Source organism: Ambystoma mexicanum, chromosome 10 (assembly GCF_040938575.1).
Source record: "Ambystoma mexicanum isolate Mex_15411 chromosome 10, UKY_AmexF1_1, whole genome shotgun sequence".
NCBI lineage: Eukaryota > Metazoa > Chordata > Amphibia > Caudata > Ambystomatidae > Ambystoma > Ambystoma mexicanum.
The window spans coordinates 681,347,593-681,369,436 of record NC_090932.1 but is presented as its reverse complement, the minus strand read 5'-3'; the positions used below and the strand labels follow the sequence as shown (position 1 = coordinate 681,369,436).

General features: G+C 43.1%; 1 protein-coding gene across 2 annotated transcripts in view; it reads right to left on the bottom strand.

Annotated features, from left to right (window-relative positions):
- XRN1 (5'-3' exoribonuclease 1) overlaps nt 1-21,844 on the bottom strand; it is a 2,611,979-nt gene that overhangs the window by 1,971,336 nt on the left and 618,799 nt on the right. For both annotated transcript variants that reach the window (XM_069618274.1, XM_069618273.1), the window contains exon 11: nt 3,768-3,825. In XM_069618274.1, the coding sequence (XP_069474375.1) occupies nt 3,768-3,825 (58 nt within the window). The remainder of the gene's footprint in view (nt 1-3,767; nt 3,826-21,844) is intronic.

Below are 21,844 nucleotides of genomic sequence, written 5' to 3'. Positions count from 1 at the left end.
TTCCTCATAAATCGAAGAAAGGGACTCTAAGAAATCCTTTCTTGGTAATGGTGTATACACCTTTTCTGTGATCCTCGATGGCGTCGATGGTGGTGTCGAAATATTTGACAGTCTACATAGAGGGCTCCAACGCTTTCCGATTCGAGAACATGTCATGGTCCGATGAGGAGTCTTTCAGCGCTGATTGCATCTATGACTTCTTCCTCGAGGAAGATTCGTCTCGACTTGAGGGATCCTTTGACCGCTCTCAAGGTGATTTTTCTTTGCCTTCCAGGCCAGAGCGTGCACAGCTTTTGCCCTTATCCTTTTTCATGTCCAGTTTTTCGACCTGGACATGGCTTTCATAAGTTTGAGGTGGTCAAGGGCGCATTCTCAAACAAATCTCATTTTTATTCTGAACTTGTCCCACTCAGCTGGAGAGGCTGATTTCGTTGGGCATTTAACCCGTTCTTGGGATGAACTCGACGAGTATGGTGCCTTTTCCTCCAACTAAATATTTCTCGACTCGTCTGAAGACACTTTTTTCGACGTTGTCGTCAAAGGGAATTTTGACCTACCTGCCGCTAAATTGCCTGTTCACTCTTTCAGGGCTTTCGCCGTCATAGATAGGCAGGCATTACAGTCGAAGGTAGCGTGAGCGGAACCGAGGCACCACAGACACACCCAATGGGGATCTGTGAGGGACATCTTTGCCCCACAATCTTGGCACTTCTTTAACCCCGATCTCAGAGTCGAAGATGCCGACGATGATGCCATTTTCAAGAAATCTACTCGAAGATTCGATAGGGAACCGAAGCGTACCGTTATCTGAAGCAATAACTTTTGCCGAAAAACAGGACTGAAGCCAATGGTCGCTGTGCGCTCTTTATTCCATCGATGACGTCGACATCGACGCGCAGCGCACTCTGCTGGAAAAAATATCCGAAGCAAATGAATCTAAATATGGAAATATCATAAGATGAGGAATACGTGGAAGGACACAATCCATTCAAAAAGTAGATTTGGCAGGGCATTGGGGTCATGACACCGTTCCAGGCGGTCAAAGCTTACAAAACCAAGGCAGCAGACCCTGGCTGTAAAATGTGGCAAACAGTGGTGAAACCGCCTGAACAACAGTCCCAGTATGAAAGTCCTGGCTTTAGTAGATGAGGCAGACTGAGGAAAATCGTGAACGCCACACAGCCAAAAGCCCAAACCAGAAATTTGCCCAGGCCACTGCAACCAGCCAGAATGACCAGGAGCGGGACTAAAAATGCAGCAACAGTGAGAAATCCCCTAACAGGTAAGCTAGCCTGTACTACTTCCTAAAATCCAGGAGCACTGAGCTCACAGGGTTTCCCTTATATGTCCAATCACTCGTAGGGATCGGCTTCTGCCAGCTTACCAATCCAGTTAGGAGATTAAAAATAAAGGTTTTGGTGGCCAGCCAATCATGTTGGCCCTAAAAAACACAAACATCCAGGAACAACCCCTAAAGGAAGTATAGTGGAAGTGGTCCAAACCAGCTCAAACCACTATGGAGGATGTCATCCTGGGCACAAAAAGAGCGCACAGGGGCAGAACTGCCATTTTAGGCTGGTCTCATGGTTTCCATGAACAAGGGAAGTCCCTAAAATAAAATGGCAGTGATTAGGACTTATAAAAAAAGTTAGTACCTAAATGGCTAACCATAAAAGTAATCAGTCTGAACCCCTGGTGAAGGCAAAACTAAACATTAGCTGCAACCAGCCTAGCCCCTAAAACCAATGTACAGTGATGAAATTCCCAGTGGGCAAAAATGGGGAACCCTGGACTGGATCACCTTTTGGGTGATGCAATGCTATACATATTGCACCGTTTAGTTGTTTCTTTTTATGGTGGGGGTCAGATTAGAATGTTTCAGACAAAAGGATAGTTTCTAAGTTTAATGACTTGAGACAGACTGATCTTTAGTTTTAGTGTCCTAGGTAGGGAAACTCGTTAGGTTAGGAATAGAGGCGCCTTTATCCAACCTTTTTGTTTTGATAAAGATGTCTGATAATGAAAAACATACAACTTCGTGTCTGTCTCATTTCTGACCCCTCACAGGGGGGAAAAGAGTAGGAATCCCAAACCCCGAAGAATGGAGTTCTGCCCCAATAAGCAGCCATCTTATGTAGAAAGGGCTTTGGTTGCATATCAGCTTCAATGGTTCTGCAACTTGTCTGCCTCTCTTGTACCGACAACTGCTGCATTATTGCTCTAAAAATGCCTTTGGTACACAAACCTGCATCAGAGCTCCCTTTCTAGGGTGATGCTCCATCATTGTGAGCCTAAAGGTTCCTGCTACTGTAGCTCCCTGAAGACTCTGGCACGGTTTAACTACCTTCTGCCAATAACTAGAAGCTGCCACTAGGCTTTGTTCCATTTTGGCATATAGATTCAACTTTCTGACAATTTAATACTGTAACAAAAAGGAGCTAAAAGTACACTTAACTTTCAAATGTAGTGTGTCTTCTAGCAACACTTATGTTTTTAATACTCCCGCTTGATTTCTAGTACTTAATGGTTTGTAGTTAATACTTTAACGAGAACCTTTGTATAAAGAGTAAATGTATACTGTACAGACAATGCTTTCCTATAGCCTTACAAGAGGACTTAAAAAAAAACAACTAAGTCTCATCAAAAATGAATTCTCGTGGTGTAGTCAATGACCCTTGGTAGAGGTTTCATTCCAAACATTTTCACCCAAGCAGCAGTAACAGGCAACACACAAATGGGGAAGCATACCAACACTGACAATAAAACACAATGAAGTATAGATGAAAAAAAAAAAAAAATCACAAACTGCCCAAAATTAATTAGTTCTGTAGCAAGGCGGCGAAGTTATAGAACATCTCCTATTCCACGAAAAGAGGCAGACTGACAATTGAGAAACAATTGAGAATTCCAACCTCTAAAGTAATAGCAAAGTAATAGCCCTAGCTAAACGAACAAATGTTTAATTGAAATTTCTCAGTTCATGGATCAGGTAACTTATTTTCAATACATCAATGTCTTATTTAGATCTTATTTAAATTTAACATGAATGGGCTATTAATGTCAACTGACAAGTTCATTTTGTATTTTTAAAGCGCATTCATAATCAACACTTCAATTGCTTCTATCTGAATTAGTCTATGTGTGTGTTCCTTTAGCGATCATTTCTTCAAATAGCATTTTTTGCATGTTATTCAGTTTTTCACTCCTTGCCCATTTGTCTAGTTTTTACTGGTTGTTTGAGGTCATTCTTTTTTTTAATGTTTCTCTTAATTCTGGGCAGGGCAAAATCTCCTCCAAACTTCCATGCTTTCTTTCAGGATTTTGAAATGAACTCCCAGTTGTATGAAGATATGCTTGAGAAATATTTTCCAAAAAGCTATTTTGCAAGCAAACAATTTCCTGAGAGGTATTATTAGAAAGTGCTTTCAGATGTTGGGCATTACAGTTTTGTAGACCAGCTGAAAGAACATGGCCGCGGAGGTGTTTGAGGCTCAACTGATGACCACTGTACATTTCTTTTACTCTAGCATGCAGCTCATGTCTGAACAGTTTAGGGCATATTTAAAAAAATAAAATGCATATTCCACTTGAATGTTAGTATTGACAAATTCGAAGAATTAGTGAAATATTGCGATAGGTCCTCAAATACATATAATAGAAAATATAGTATCAATGTCTCACAAGTCATCAAAAGATAAGAGGCAGGAACTGAGCATTTTCAGGTCTAAAAGCTCCCTCACCCTCATCATGCAGAGGCTAGGGCTTACCTTTACAAGCGTCTTCACTTGTGTCCAAAGCAGCCAAACAGAGATTGTCTTCCCTTGCCTATTTAAAAACAATTAAAACAACACATGAGAAAAACAAACTTGAATTGAATTGTTCAGCCTGCAGGCTGAGAGGAGTAAATCACTATTGTATTACATATGGTTACAGTGCAGCAGAACTACAAACTGTACAACCACCAAAAAGAAAAGTCATTTACCAATCACATTCTCTCATCTTCACTTTTATTTATTTATCATTTGTAGAGTGTGCCAAACCTGTAGATATCTAGGCGCTGGACAGGCAATTACAGACATAAATTACATAGTGATGTACAGGTAAGGTAATACGATTTACAGTTATTTACAGATATTTACAAGGGCCTTCCTACTGAAATGATATATGATATGATAGGTTGTTTATAACACGCTTAATAACCAGAGGTTTCTAAGCGCGGACCCTGGTATCGAACCTGTGGTGCTCCGTGTTGTCTTGCTTCCAAGGCGAGCACATTGCCCCTGAGCCATCCTCCCGAGACTAAGGAGAGAAGGAGAGAGTACCATCTTACTGTGGGAGGTATACATGTTAAAGAGCTAATTCCCTCAGGTATTTGGTTAATGGTGTAAGGTACACTCCACCAATCACAGGCAAAAATAGTTCTTTAAACCAAGCAGTGGCCAAGTAGTCCAGGTCACTTTTTAGAAGGAAAGTGGGGTAGACCGGAATACAGGATAACAGTATTACTTTGAATAAAGAGAGATTAATTGTGGTATACTTTGTTAACATTTACCACAAGGTATGTAGTGGGATTAGACACTGGGTGGTTCACAATCGAGATGTCACAATGCGTCACAACTTCTTGACTTCTGGAAGTGTTGACTACCAAATCAAGATGCTCTGGTTGTGTGGACTCCTATAATTCAGCATATACTGAAATCACTCAAGGTCACCGTCACTTTCTTTAGATGTTTGGGCAGGCCAGATTCCCTTATCCAGTTCACAATTTATCTTGGAAATGTGGCCTTTGCAATGTTTACTAGGAACTCCCACTCTACATTCCAGTATGCAGTGAGTCTTGGCAATGGGTGTTTCGCAATGCTTTTTTATGGCATGCACCACTTCTATTAACAAGGGATTGTTATATCAGGATTTAACTTCCGGTGTTTCGCCTCACTGTACAGTCACCTTGCTGTTTTGCATTTGTCCTATTTCTGGACTTACATTTCTCCTAGACTCCAGGTTTCAAACAACAGACACCCTTCTATCCAAAGAAGACTCCTTCCTCACGTCACAGGCTTTTCTATCCAGTTGTCTGTCACCATGAAAGAGAATTCAGACACAGTATTGCACCATATGTAGAAGGAACTTTCACACATCAAGCAGAGGTTTTTACAAAATAACCCAGTGGCGTACTAAGCGGGTGGGCAGCTTGCCCCCCCCTTAAAGAGCCAGACCGGCACATTTGTCAGTGCGACACCTCTCCAGTTTAACATCTCAATGGGGGTGCCCAACGGGAAAGGTGTACTGCTAGCAGGACAATGTGCGTGCAGAGCAACTCTTACTCAGCACACCCATTGTCCTGACAGGACACCTTACCCTTTGTGAATGGGAGAGTTGTACTGCTGCCAGGACAATGTCCGAAGGAGCCTGGGGCAGCAAAGGGGCTTTCACGTGGCACAGTGTCAACAGAGCACTACAAAGGGAGCCATTAGGGACGGGGGTACAGGACCATTAGAATGGACTTTTGTCCCTTTAGAAATGGGAATGGGAGGGAGTGATCAGCAGTGAGAAGGGTGCATAATGCTGCATGCTTTATGAAATAACGACTATGGCTTTAAAATCCAAGGGGGATTTGTTAGGCTCACATTAATTTGCATGATTCTATTGTGACTTTGCATGCAGGATGGGGAGAATAAAACTGAAGCCATATTCTTATTGCTCAACATATTTCTATTACATTTTACACAGTGTATAGTTCGTTTACTATGAAAGGCTAGTTTATGTAATGTGATTTGCTTCTAAGGCATTGCTATAAATAAAGTATTATTTAAGCACATGAAAGTAGTTTGGGGCAGGGGTGGCAGGTTTGGGGGCCCAAATGAGACCATATGGAACTGCGCACACTGCATTTGGGTGGGAAAAGTAGCAGGACTTTATCTGTGGCTCACCCCCTCACTCTTACAATGCTGAATACTCACCTGAAATAAACATATTCCATTAAAGATAAACTTGGTACAGGTTAAAGGTATGAAATGCAGTTTAAAAAAGCTTGGATCGCTTGAGTGACTTTTTCAAAGGCAGCATAGGGCTGGGAACGTTCCCACAAATCAGGTATCTTAGGTAGTTTAATAAAATGAACTGATGAGGCATCATGTCCAGGCACATTGAAAGGTCAGCAGTAACATTTCCAGTTTTTAGGTGATGCAGCAGCAACTAAGAGACTCTTTAAACATAGAATATGTGAATTCGCATCCGTATCTGGGACTAGAAATGAGTAATGACAAAGACTACAAAAATATAATTGACAAACAAACAAAAGCAAAAAAACATATAGAACTAATAGTAAAATTTGCAAAAGAAACAGCTGGGTTCTCGCTAGAAGGAATCATAATCCTGTATAAGCAATGCTTCAGCCCAATGATATTATATGGGCTTGAGGCATTAGGAATGGAAAAACTTGATTGGCTAGACGTATTGGAAGGATGATTTTGGCGAAGACTTCTCAAAGTGAGTCCAAGTACATCTGTACAATATATCCGGCTTGAATTAGGTTTAATATCCTTAAAAAGCACGCTATGGATAAAGACTGGAGCACTGCATCTAAAAATACACTCTTCCCCCCAATCTAAACTATTGGATTTATTAGACGACAGAAATAGAAGGAATGACACATTTGAAAATATCTGTGACAACATCTTTAATGTAATCCAATGGCACCCACTATATTACAAAAAGACGGCATATGCAACTTTGAAACGGATATACATAAACAAGATTAAATTGTGGGATTGGACTAAAAACTATGAACACCTACAACAATTAAAGAACTACAATCTCATATTTGGGATTGTGCATAAATACCTACAAGAAGAAAGGTATCTGAAAAGATGTCCAAACCCTGCAGTTAGACAATTCCGATTAAAGTTGAGAACTAATCAACTCCCCCTGTTAACAATAATGGGGGCACAACAAAAAATCCCACGGGAGGAAAGAATATGCAGAATATGTAAAGAGACTAATAATTTGGAATCTCCCCAACATGTTCTCCTACAGTGCCCTGAACTAAGCACTGAGTATATGATATATTTAGGAGAATTGGTGCATAATTAATGATTATATTAAAAGTGGTGCCTTCTGGATATATTGCCTGAATACTGATTTGGAGACAGTCCATATAAGATTATACCATCTGTGGATATGTATTAAAAGAAAGTTTGTGAATGAGAAGTTGGACAGCAATCTGATGACGACAGAACATTAAATAAAATGATTACTTATATCAAGATGACTCAACTATAAAAATCAGTGCACTGCAATTGTTACAACCGATGATGATGTTTTAATACTATGCAAGAATGAAAAATGAGTTTAGTGATAAGGATTTTAGAATGCATTTTAATAGAACGCAAGAGATGAAGTGTATAACTTTTAATATTGTTTAATTATTGTAATTTTAGTAATTAATGTGTGTTTGTAAGTATTGCAATTTTTATAACAAAAATGTGTAAAGTTTTTCTTTTAAAACTAAACAAATAAATTAAATAAATAAATTAAACATGAATGAATGAGGAGCCACTGGAAATACTGCTATGCCCAAGACAACTCCAAACACGGTCTGCTTCACTCAAGGTGAGACGTAAAGTGAGGTTCTTGTAGTTGCCTTGTTCTTAGTATCAGGAAGCAACTACATGTCCCAGGATCTGCTGGTAGCCAGTGTTCTCAGTTTCCTGTTCTTGCATTTTAGTGTAGGGTCGACTCAAAGACAGGGGAGCAGGACCATCAGGAACCAGGGGAATGTTAAAGGCTTGCAACCGAATTGCACTGGTTAAATCATGACAAATGATCACGGTTTTCCATTCATACTGCCACTAAAAGTATTCTCGTGTCCACAGACAATAGCAGAGCTTTGCTAGCACATGGTGCCTTGGGACAGTGGAGGGACCTGCTGAGCTTCCCTACAATTATTCTTTGGGTAGGTGTCAATTGTGCTTCAAGGCCTTAACCAGGCTAGGACTGCAGAAACTAAACATCCAATTCTACTACGAGAATTGACTCTGAAGCTAGACTATACCAGAAAGCAGTTTAATCGCCCATCACAATTCCTGGAAAGAAAATAGGCCAACATGAAGGGTGGACGCAGGACATGCTAAATGAATTAGCTTTACACATTCAAAATGGGCCCCAAGGCTTTTATAAACTTTCACTCGCTCACCATGTTACACGGCCCATATAGGAGGGATTATGAAATGGGTTTCTGGCCTCAAGAGAAAGACCCTAATCTGGTACCAATAAGGAGGGAAGGGCTTTACTGATTACAGACATGGATTTGAGTGCATCATAAGGGAAGACCTCACCTAAAGAGAAGCTGCCCAGCCACAGAAGGAAAAGCATCAGGTTCCATTTTGAGATCATTCTTTCTCCTAGCCCTCCTGACCACTATCGCTTCTCTCCACTCTCCTCTTCCGACTTTGCACACTACTTTACCTCTAAAGTAGCTTCTCACCACTCTTATTTCCCTTCCACCTCCCCCCTCTACACACCTCACTGCCCCGACCCCTCCTCCCTCCTTCATTCATTCATCTTTCTCCCCACTCACGGACCTCGACACTGCGCACGTCTCATGCATGCTAATCCTACCATTTCCCCTTTTGACCCTCTTCCATCTTCTCTTGCCGTATCCTTCTAGTCTACCCTCACCCCATGTCCCATCTTACTTGTCTACTTAATACCTCCCCTCTCAAACTCTTGCTTCCCTATCCTCGTTCAAGCTACACTGGTTACAACTATGTATATTTTTTTTAAACGTCCTTGGTGGGCACTGTTGTGTAGCCTGCAAGATGGCTGCTTCTTTCTAACCCTCCCACCTCGTCACCCACATTAAACTTAATTTCTTGGGATCCAAAAACCTAGCAGTCCCTAAAGTACAGAACAACTTGCCGGAAAAGGGCTGTACGCAGTGCTGGGCCGCAGGACCATCTGACAGACGCAGTGTGAGATGGTCATGCAGACCACCACCTCACAATAAAGGAGGCTGCAGTGATTTTGGAAATAAACCCTTCCCTTGCTGCCCAGTGGTGAAAGGCCTGGTCCCACCGTGGGGGGCAGGCGGGGGGGGGGTGTGGGGGGGTTCAGAGTACCCAGGGGAGCCACTGGCCTCCTTAGGAGTGGGCTGCAGCGCCCAGATCACTGATCACTGAGGGCCTACTGGGCTGGGATGAGAAAATGTCTTGCCGATGCAGTGCCGCAAACTGAGCCTCTTCCTGGAGCAAGCAGTGAGTGTGCTGCGCCTGGGTGAGCTGTTAGACAAGCTGTGAGGCAGCTCTGCGTCCTGAGGGCCTTAACCCTGTGGGGGACCACGGCATGCTGCGGAAGATCTACTCACTCCCCCTAGCCTAGAGATCAGTGGGAGGGAGGCCTGACCCCCCCGTCAGGAGTGTCGCAAGTCACCACGAGACACAGCTGCCTCCCCTGAGGGAGCACAGCTTGGAACACTGCCAAAATAAATGTAGTATACTAGTAATCAAACGGGCACAAGGCAGTTCTCTTCATGCAATAGCATACTCGCTATTACACATGTTAATGTTAAAGGATATTTATACCGCGCACCATCACCACCTGTGTGATCACTGGCGCTCTGGCGGATCTGAGAGGGAAAGATGGTGAGTGGGTTAGTAGGACTGAGCGGGAGAAGAGCAAAAGCTGTAATTGTTCATTTATATAGCGCTTATTCACAGCTGGAGTGCTTCAAAGTGGGAAAGGAACAAGGGAATACAGTAGTCATTCTTAGGCCTCGAAGTTTCCAAATGATCCAAGCTAGGGAGGGGGGACAAAAAGGGTGAGGGGGCCACAGGACACACGAGCAACAAGTCCTAGTACATTTAGGTCATGCATGCGTACAGACAGAGGTGCAAGGAAAAGGGGTGGGGGGGGCAACGAGTCCAGTCCAGCAGGGCCCTGGGTTAAGAGCAAAGAGGTTGCCCTGGTCATGGAGCATGAGCTGAAAGTGCAGTAGTGCTGAAACATAGTGCAGCGGCCCGGAAGCAAGTGCAAAAGACTTGCGGTGGAGCCTGGGACCTGTACGGCTCTGGAGGTGGACCAGGCAACCAGTCAGCAAAATCTGACCAGAGTTAGGGAGTACCGCAAAGTACTGGACAAGTACTGTTTGCTGAGTTTGCCTGGGACCTTTGTGAAAGGATCGTGGAGCAGCACCTTTGAATATCTGCAGGCTGCGTGCGAGGACGACGTCTGGTGCTGAGACACAGTCTTCTTGTCTGACCTCGTCTCACACGAAGGAGGTGACTTTGAAAGGCTAACTGCCTGTCGTAACCGACAAGCCCCCAAGCCCGAGAAAGAGTGGTAGTCATCAACCACTGTGTACTTAGTACTGTGACACTGTACCCAACACTTTATTAGCGTGCCCAACCTCCCCTTTGCTTTCTGGATAGAGGAGGGTACTTAAACAACTTAGGCGCTGGATTCGGCTGTCACGTGATTTAACAACACGCCCTTTTGTAAACCCGCTGTTTATTTCATTTAGGATACCTCCGCATTGGAAGCTCCGCCTTGTGTGTGTGGGACGCTGTAAAGACTGGTAGGGGGTGTCTGTACTTCTGCTCCCTATATGGTAGAAGAGAGGCACAGAAGACCCCAGCCAAGATTCCTTATTACGGTAGCAATGGACGAGCAATCAAGGCCTAGCTTCTCAGGAGGTGATGCAGGCTGGTTCTTAAGTACAGTGTAGTCCCCAAGCCCCCACAAAGGAATGTCCACACACTGTATTGGTTAGAACACAGTCTTTATATAATCAATATTCAAGGTTATGTACACTTATCATAATAACTCACTTTGTACTTAGGAAAATCAACAATGCTGTAATCATGTCACACAGATCAATAGAGTGAAACCAGCAATAGAGAGAGGAGAGAAAAGAAGATGGTTGAACAATAGGCAGAATACTGGCCCCTACTACTAGACACAGTTCTGTGTGGAGATCCCCCCACCTGGGCAACCTGTAAAATAAAGAGATAGCACAAGCCCAGTCCATGTATTGTTCTGCAAGTCTTATTCCCTCCTATAATGTTTTTACCCCCCCAATGTACCTGGTGGAGTCGAGTTCTTCGAAGAGGCGTCGACAGATCCTTCTTGAGCGACCCCCTTTCAAGCGGGAGTCACGGATCATCGAGAGGCGTCGAGGAACTCGGCGTTCGGCGTCGGGGAATCGACAGCCCTTCTTGAATGCCTTCCCTTTCAAGCGGGAGACACGGGGCGTCGAACGTCCGACATCAAACAGGGTAGAACGGCGTCGATGAGGCGGCAGCTTCGATCCAAGCGGTGCTCGTCGACGACGGAGCGTTGGCGTCCTGCAAGGCAGAGGCGTGCGGGGCACTTCGATGACAATTGTTATGGACCGCAAAGATTGTGAAGACGGGGGACCAGCAAGGGTGTCGAGTCGTTCCAGTCTTAGTGGTCTTCTGGTGGCGGGAAACCCACCGGCAGGTTTCTCCTCGGCGCGTTGGTCGTCCTCGACTTTCTCCGGCAGGATAAAGCGGTCGACGGTGCGGACGAGGGAGTCCTTCGATTCAAATGTTCTTAGGCAAGGAGCGGACGGCTCCGGTCGTCGGCAGCACGGCGTCAAGTGGTTCCCACGGCTGGGCAACACAACTTCGACGGGCCTCCAGCGGTTACACAGACCTGCGAACCCTGGTCGACGGCAATGGACTTCGACGGCGGCGATGTCCGGGTGCTTCACTTCGATCTCCTCGGCGGTCCCGTCTCGGGTCGGCAGCCTTTCGAGGGTCTGACTTCCAGGGTGCTTCGGCGAAGATGTAGCGGTGCTCGATGATCCCTCGGAGCACAGGAAGAGGGCGCCTTACCAGGTCCTCTCTCGGGTCAGTCCTCGACGAATTCGGCAGCTTTCAGTTCTGTCGAAGCAAATGCAACAGCAAGTCTTCTTCTTCCAGCTGGACGTCGAGGATCAGCAGTTCCAGTTACTCTTAGAGTGGAGACTCAGCTTCTGAACGCTTCTAAACAATTTCCAGTGGTGAGAGGTCCCCAGATATACTATTCTGTCTCTCATCCACACTGCTGGCACACACTCAGCAGCCAATCACACATAAGGGCATTCATGCAGTCAGTCAGCCAATCAGGCACACAGTGCATTCAGGCCACACTGCTCCCTTTCAGACACCCACAACAAGGAATGTGGATTGGGACAAGTACCCAGCCATTCAACACTACACACTGCATTCAGGCCAGTTTCGGGCAGGGCTGTCTCAGTCTTTGTCTCTCATGCCAGAAACCAGACAACCACAACAAGGAGTGTATATTGGTCACACACTCCATTCACCCAGGTCCCACCCACAGGAGGTACCCACAACATATAGTCACTGGGAAGGCTCCAGTCAGTCTAGCTGGGCCTTCACAACAACACCATATATGGAACTTCCACCCAACAGCCAGTCAGGGGGAAGGGACAGAGTCAGGGCTTCCCAGGACTTTGGGAAAACAAGGTAACAGGCAATAGAAAGCAAGAGGCCACAGGGGCCATCTTGTTTCCTATCAGGAATCAACTGATCCCAATGGCAGGGCCTGGGTATCCCAAAATGGAGGACACCCAGAGCACCTGTCAAATTCAGCATGGAGCTGCCACCAGCCCATACCCTGCTCTGTGGGCCACCCACAGGTGCCCAAAAACATACACTAGGGGCACAGGGTTGTACCCCTACCCATGGGTGCCATAAGGGTATCCCATGGGTCTGTTCACCAAACCAAAAGAGAGCTGCACTGCCAGGAGTCCCACATGGACTCCTGGGCAGAAAACACGACAGAACACACGATAAAAACCAGTAAAGGACAAGGATTCAGAGGCCCTGTCCCTCTGATGCATTTCCAGCATCACAGACGCCCATTCATGTGTGAATATAGTCTCATCACCCAGCGCACCGCGCAGTACCGGACAAGTACTGTTTGCTGTTCGCGCTGCGCTGGACGGAGTGGATTGCTCTGAATTATGAGATATCTTTGGGGTTTGTCTGTTCAATAATTTTTCACGAATGTAAAATTGGCTGTTTTTGGAGTCGGTGATCAAAAATAACTGACAGTTGTGCTTATTATCAGAAACTTAGAAGGGCCGGTTTGGGTGGTGGATAAACGGGTGATGTATGACTATTTTTTTTTAGGACTTTCTATCTATAAGGTGCGATATCTAGTAAATCTTACGGTCCAATTACCATTGCGTTGAAACAACACGATTGACTGTTATATACCTACACATTCATCGCCTCTTTTTCACAACCCAAACTTTCGTGCTCTATTGTTGACTCCGTAAAATGTATTGATCAGTAAAATGTATTCATGTGTGCTCTCTATTAAACAACATGTCTTCACGGCTACGCAGTGGCCTTATGGAAACAATAACGATTCCAAAAAAACGTAACATTGAAACTACAATGGCCAAATTGAATTCAATGTAAGGATTTCCTAAGGGTTTTGCTAATGATAACGCGACCACAGCAAGTATGACTGTAATTCAGCACGGTAATCATGCCATGGTATCTAATATCAGGAGAAGCTTTTTAAGTGTCCCAGATTCCGAGATAAATCATGATCTAGGTAGTATTGAGGATATTAACACAGGTCCACCTTCTGATATCTCGATTTTGGCACCTGCAGTACTAATGGAGCTGGAAACACGAATAATACTGTCTGATGGTCCGTCAACGCCAGTTACAGCCCGGCCTATCGGAAAGCATAAAATGCATCTCCATTGTGATGTTCCATGTATATCATCATTAGAACCTGTTGTACCCTATCTCAAGAAAAGTCACCCAATAAACATGTGACTGCTAATTTATAAAATGAAGACTCTGCCCAAATAAAAGAGGGTGTAGTATGTTCATCACCTGAATTTCAACATTCCTCTAAATTTAAACAGATGCATGGGGAGACTAATGAGAATTTTCAACCCAAAGCAACCTCTGAAGTGGAGGATCATCAAATTTTTGAAGCATCATATCCTGTAATGTCAAGGATTATTAATCACCTAGACAAGGGTCATGATTATACTCATTATGAACTCCGTGACATAAAATCAGCACTTTTTGAAATAACTTCAAAACTCAATAAATTAGAGGGTTACATATTTGCTGATAACTATAAAAAGGAAAAAAGGTTGTTACTCTCCTAGTGTCCCTTCTGTAATTACTGTTACATCTGCATCTCAAACAGAGAGCATCTCAAGTGAGCTGTAGGACATTCCAAAAAAGAATGTGGGTGGCCCAGTATATGAATTTCCCTCGACATTTGCTCAGACGGTTAATGCACCAAGAAATGTGGAATCTATTCAAATTTTCACGCATGCACAGCTATGCCAAATGGTATCTCATCATGCAGAGAAAATTGACCAGTTACTCTTCTTTAATCATCCAAATGATATGGAAGCCTCAATGAAAGGCTCGAACAAAGAGATTTACCAGTCTAAACAACCTAATCTAACCCCCGATAGTCCTTCTGACTTGATTGAAATAATAAATGAGGAAAATGCGAGGGTAGTCGTAAAACTGGACCCCCCCACCATTAGAGGAATCCTTTGAGCCTGATGGACAAAAACACTTTCTATCACGTAAACAAAAAAGATTGCACATACGCGCATTGAACAGATTAAATCTTCGCAATGCGAAAATACAAGAAATCGAAGAAATTAACCAAAAAAAAACAACAAAGCAAAAACAACATCCCAACGGAGAGTTAACATCTAATGTCAAAGTAATACCAACTGAGACCAAACCCAACATCTCCCCCGCCAAGTCAAATAATGGTATGGGGATTGATGTGCAAGAACTTTGAAGTAACTTCAATCGAACTTGGTTGGCAATAATGATAAAAACCAAATGATTTCTATAGAAAAATCCATTATTGAAAAACAAAGAATTTTCCTCCTCATTGTCTTCCTCACAACAGTCTTTGTTATCAGCGTTCTACAAACCAATCCCTAATAAAAAAAACTACTGAACGAGTGAACTTAGATCTGGAACCCTCTTTACATTCTGGGAATCGAGCAGAGAAGTTGAAAGAGGAACTTAAACTACCTGTTGAGTTAGAGTGTAAAACAAACTCTCTGCAGAGTGATGATCAAAGACACAATGTACTACAAAACTTACTTCCAGTGGAAGCGGAAGTTAACGCAATGATAAAACGCTCGGTGGTACTTGCTCTCCCTGAACTCGAAACGAAGCATCTAACTCAACGAAATTAATCTAAGAATAATTCTGAGTGTAAGGCCGTGACGATTGATCAACCCATGCATGACTTGCCAATGTCGAGTATTTTGGGTTGGATCAGTGCTCGGGAAATAAACGGAGATCAAGATCAATCCTTTATGTTGCAGACCTTTAAAAAGATTCCAAAGCTGAGAACGCTGGTATCGAGCGATATTATTTGGATTACTCTTCCATCCATAAAAAAAAAAAAAAAAATCATAGGATGGTATTCGAACTGCAATCCCCAATAATCGCGGAATTGACATGGAATCAAAGAGAGCTAAAAATGCTAGGATTAGTGCCTACCCAAATTCAGAAGATGGAAGAAGCAAAGATCTTCAACGAGGCTAGTCCTATAATTGCATTGAATATAAATCAATCAGTAATATCTACTACATCGCAGGCATCAAACTGCAGTCTTGGCACAGTTGGTGGCAATTTCTGCTGTTTCTAAAGACTGGACTTGGTTATCAGCATGGCTGGGGTCCCAGAAGGACTTAATAAAAAAGAGCACTCATAGTAGCAAAAAGCTCCTACGAGTAATGTCATGGAATTCATGTGGACTAAAAAATGTGAAAGTGTGGGTATCTAGGTATACCCCTTATGAAATTGCTGATATAGTGTTGTGCCAAAAAATTATGGCTGTTAAGCAACTTGAAATTACAGGGTTTGCTTCATATTCTACGCTTGCCACACGATTGTCTAAAGGCAGACCATCGGGAGGAATTACCATCTTGGTAAACACAGAGCTTGTTTACACCATGCTATTAACACATATAACACTCCTATATTGCGATTGTGATCGAATTAAGTACATGTAAAACAGACTATGTTCTAATAGTTTCATTGTATTATAATCCGTTAGTTACCGCAATAACCACATTATTGATGTTCTGTTTGACTTGGTCTTGTGTAAATGGCCCAATGTAAAAATAGTTTTAGGGGGTGATTTTAATGCCAACTGTCTTCAAATTCCCCTAAATGTAACAAAAATTGATCTACAAAAACAACCTCTGACAAATAGGAAGAGAGGTATACTCTCTTTCAGCTATTTTTTCAGCGCTGGAATATTGTTTTGCTACCTTTTCTTGCAAAAGAGAAGGTTTACACATGGTCACGAAACAACAGAAAATCATGCATTGATTATATCGCGGTTTCGGAGGAATTATCGTTAAGTTGTATGGGAGTAGAAACTGCTATGATTGAATTGAGTGATCATTGTATTTTATATGCAGAAATTCAATTAATTAATCCGACCTTGCTAAAAGATCCACTTAGTACATTTATTTTAGAAGATCGTCCAGGTGCATCTTTACGATGGAATGCTAAAATATGCAGAAAATGTAATGCAATTATTAAAATGCTTACACTCAATTGCATGAAGGCTAATGACCCAACGAATAAAGCAACGACAACAACTACACAAAACACAATTATTATTACAACATCGCTTATATATCTAGTCATCCTTAAATCAAAAGAAAAAGTAAAGCCTCCAGTTGCTGACCTACTGGCTGTCAGAATTGGAATATTAAAAAACAAAAGAATCAGGATATAGTCCATTTAAATAAAATGGGACTATCCAACCTCGAATATCAAACCACTAAACGAAAGGTACTCAATAAATATAACAATAACATAAAAAATTATAGAATTTATCTCCATTACTCAATGAATCAAACTGATAGCAGCACAATCCACGAATGATTGATCAAACTACTAACATAAGTGCAGAAACATAGACCCAAAACTGGAGGGCTGGTCGTTCGAGGATATTATATGGGCACTCGCAAAGCTTAATAAATCAAGAGAGCCTGGCCCAGATTGTATTCCGCCATGTGTCTTAAAAGAAAATGTGCAATTATGGGCCCCGGTGCTCAAACTGCAATTTGATGAGATTATCCGCTCATCCTGTATTCCTCCTTCATGGCTACAATCGGTCATAGTTCCTATCCATAAGAAAGGCGTTAGTACAAATCCGGGCAATTTTCGTCCCATCGCCTTGATGGATGCAAGTGCTAAGACCTTTGCTATTCTATTACTACAGCAGTTAAAAGCGATCATAAACCAGCGAGCTATTCTTTCTCCATTTCAAATCGGTTTTCGTGCTAGAATGGGAACTGCTCTGAATGCAACTGTTTTGGCGCATCTAATTGCCCAAACAAATATTCCAAATACGGGTGCCTTATATATGGCATCCGTTGATCTATCAGCGACATTTGACTGCGTGATAAGGAATTTACTTTGGGAAAAATTAGATTCAAAGGGGATACCACATCATCTAATTGCAATATTGGCCAAACTGCACCAAGGCACATCATATTTGGTCCGCATTAACAACTCTGGTTCAACAACTGTCCCAATTCCAACTGAGGTGGGGGTTAAGCAGGGTTGCAATTTGGCGGCTACCCTGTTTAACCTCTAGCTCTCTGACATTGAGCTAATATGGAAATCTGAGATAACTTATCCAGCAAAATTGGGATGCTTGAAGATTCAATGGATTGCATTTGCGGATTATGTGCTAATATTTGACCGGACACCATATGGTTTACAAAAAAAGCTTGTAATTTTTGTAGAATACTTACACAAACACAACTTAACATGTACTGTGGAGAAATCAAGTATCTTCATATTAAATAACATGAAAAAGAAAATGTCTTACTATGCAATGGTCTATAAACTCTATCCCTATGCCTATTAACTTGAACATTAGATATTTGGGATACGATGTGAGACTCTCCATCAAGAAAAACGTGGTTATTAAACCTAAACGCAAAAAAAAAAGCTGTTTTGATCACACAGATGCAGATGGTATTTATGAAACACTGCAAATTTTCAATGGCAACACTCTTGCAATTTTATATGCTGAAAGTGGAAGCTATTCTATTATATGGACTCGATCTATGCCTGTGTAACATAGATGCAATTCTAGACCAAATCCGAGGGCAAATATGGAAATCTACATTGAGATTATCAAACTCGCTAACAAACTGTATATTACGACAGGAGCTAGGCATCTCATCCCTTTCAGCCAGATTTCATTGGCGACAGCTAATGAACTATGGAAAAATGCTGTATCCACCTCAACAATCGTTATATGAGGACTTCTCGATTATGATTAAGAATCGAGTGCCTAGCTCGTTGTTAACTTTCTCAAATCTTGTGATTAAGAAACTTGAAGAATGTAGTCTTAAAACCAACAGATCTCGAACATTGCTCCGCTCATGTAAAGAAACGCTTATATGAGCATGATTGGCTAATAACTTTGACGGACATGCATGCAAAAAAATTATACTCGGAAGCAGCTAAATTTGCTACATCTAGATTACCTTGGAAAACCTATTTGTTAAAATGTCCAGCTAAATCATATCGGGATTTGTATTTGAGCTCAATCAACTCCACACTTGAAAAATCGGCTAACTGGAATAAGTATTCTTCAGTTGGACAGGTTCCATGGTGTAGATTTTGTGAGGGAAATACCTACATCGAAACTCTAAAACATCTAACCATGTACTGTGCTTACTTTGAAGCCCTAAGATATACTCTCATTTGTCCGAAAGTGTTGGGTATGACTCAAGAAGCCAGAGAATGGTGTTGGAAGAAATTCATGTGGGGATACTCTTTCAAAGTAATTCTTTTATTATGTACATATCTTGAGAAGTTGGTTGTGGAATTAGATAAGAAGGGAAAAGAAAATAACATTTGAACTATTATCATCTAATTAAAGTATGAACAATATTAAGAAGAACGAACATATAATCTCTATTAATTGTAATTGAATTCTGAAGGTTAACTAATATTTATGTTTTGTATAATGAATTTAAGAATGATCTGTTATATTTTAATGATGTTGTAAAAGTTTGTTAATCAAACTAATGAAACAACTTTTAATTTAAAAAAAAAGTTAGGGAGGAGAAGGAGGATGGCGATAAAAAGAACAGAGGTTAGCAAGGGAGAGGGAGAGAGAAAGAAGAGGAAGGTTTTGAGGAGTTTCCGGAACGTAAGGTGCTCCGGCTCAAGACGGAGAGAGGCAGGGAGGCTGTTCCATGGGGAGGCACCTGCAGAGGATAAAGATCTACTCCCAAATCTCTATTTGTGAAAGCGGCTCACCCGCAGAGAGTTGGAGGACGAGCGGAGGACTATAGAGGGAGAGTATTTAGGAAGAGAGCATTATAGATAGTGCAGGCCTCGGCCCCAGAAAGCCTTGTGGATTATGCAGAGTCTCTTGAATTTGATCATTGCAGCCACAGGGAGCCAGTGGAGGGATTTCCATGATGGAGAGATGCGGTCCATGGGCTCGAGGTCAAGGATAAGTCTTGCTGTTCTGGAGGAGTTGTAGAAAACAGAGATTAGAAGTAGGAAGATTGAGAAAGACTGTTGCAATAGTCCAGCCTAGAGAAAACCAGGGCTCTCGAGATGGTGAGCCTCTGTGGGAAAGTGAGAAAAGGTAGAAGACCTCTGAGGCGGTGCAGTTGGTAGTGGGACTTTTTAGAGATGTCTGAGATGCGAGAAGAGAAGGTGAGTGGAGTCGAAGATGACCCCTTCATTTATTAACTCATTGGTAGGTGAGGGCACAGGGCCAAGGGAGGCCAGCCACTGTGAGAGTGGGAAAGCGGAAGCAGGGGTTCCAATGAGTACGATCTGTGTCTTACTGGCATTCAGGCAGAGATTGTTAGCAGCACACCAAGACTGAATTGCGGATAGACAGTCGGGTATGAGCGAGGAGGAGGAGGCTGAGGGTAGCCTGAAAGAGAGCTGCGTGTCATCCGCATAACACTAAAGGTCAGAGGTAAAGATAGAGATTATGTGGGTCAAGGGGACCATGTAGATATTGAAAAACCAGGGGGATAAGTTAGATACCTGCAGACAGCACAAGTAGAGAGTGGTAGAGGAGACAAAACACCCACGTTCCACCTGGGAGGATCAGTCAGAGAAAGGAGGCGAGCTACGCCAGGACCTGATCTGTGATGCCCAGGGTATCGCAGAGATGGGTGATCTGGATGTTGTGGTTTGCCGTATCGAAAACAGAAGAGAGGTCGAGAAGAATGAGGACAGAGGGAGAGTTAGAGTCAGGATTTGACAGCAGGTCTTCACAGGTGTTCAGAAGAGCAGATTCCGTGCCTCTGGATGCTCTAAAGCCAGACTGATGGTCATGGAGACAACCAACAGATTCAGTGTGGAGGGTAGGTTGAGGGGTAGCCAGCTTCTCTGGCAGTTTTCCCAGGAAACAGGTGGATATCGGGCAATAGTTTGTCGGAATAGACGGATCAGCAGATGGTTGTTTTCAGCAGAGGGTGCACAAGATCTCTGCTGATCTCTTCTATAGCGCTACTAACCCATAGGCCTCAGGGCGCTCACAAAGAAAAACCTGAGACAAAAAAGGAGGGGACCTAGTCATCAGAAAAGGGGGTAGTCCAAAACAGTGAAGGGAAGAGATACATTGGAAAAATTAACCAAAGGAATGTTTTCAGATGTTTAAGATTGTGATAGAGCCGCAGTCAGCAAGATGTTTAGGAAGTGAATTCCATAAGGTAGGGCCCCAGAAATTTAAACTGGCTCCTCTATTTTCTTTAAGCGGGCAAGTGGTTGGCTCTGTTTCTGCACTGGCAAGCCAGTTGCACAGGAACCTGACTACCCTCTGATTTCAGGCCCAGATCCTGCCCACCCAGCTGCATATAATATGATATGTGATATGATAGTTTATTTATATAGCGCCTATACACAATGTGTTTCAAAGCGCTTCAAGGAGGGAGGGGACATAGGAAAATACAGTTACATTCAGCAAAAGTCCTTGAAACAATACAGAATGGGAAAATAACTATCATAATAGGCCTGTCGACATTTCTGATAGTGCAAGTGCATAGAACAAGTAAGGCAAGAGGTGATGGAAAGGAAGGAAAACAGAGCAAGCAGTAACATTACTAAGTCTGACGACAATTTACGCAGTGCAGGTGGTAACAAGAGGCGGGGTACCCACACTGCCTCCTGGAAACCCCTGCATTTGGGTCTGTATCTGAAACCTTACAGTCTCATTACCTGCACTTACTGGACACCTGTTGACTATGCCTTATTCTTGCATTTGCCACCTGCCGGCCACACTACCTGTTTTGATCACGTGTTCAGCACTTTCCACTCCTCCCCCGCCCCTTGCACTTTCCCCCTTCCCTCTCCCATGCACTTGCACGTTCTCAATTTCACTGGGCCTAGAAAGATCGTTGTTTCTTCCCCTGTACTCCTCCCTTGCCACGCCATGAAACACTTGTCTATGGGCGCGATATAAATAAAATATATCAAGACAGTGCCAGAGAGGAGAGGGAAAACTCCAGTGGCGAAAGAGGTTGCAGAGGTCAGCCATGGCTGGAGCGAGAGTGACAATATTGTCCTTGATGCTTTTGGAGGGGCAGAGGTCCACCTGTTTGGAAGAGGCTTTCATAGACCGGACTTGTCTAAAGAGACCTCATCAGATGTGACAGGGGAGAGGGGGACAGGTGGGGGCGGCCAATGGGGGCCCAAGAGATGTTGGGGGAGCAGAAGAGAGAGACAGGACAGGAAGTCCTGTGTTTTGGCGGTGAAATGTGCAGCCAGGGCCGGGCTAAGGGCCTGGG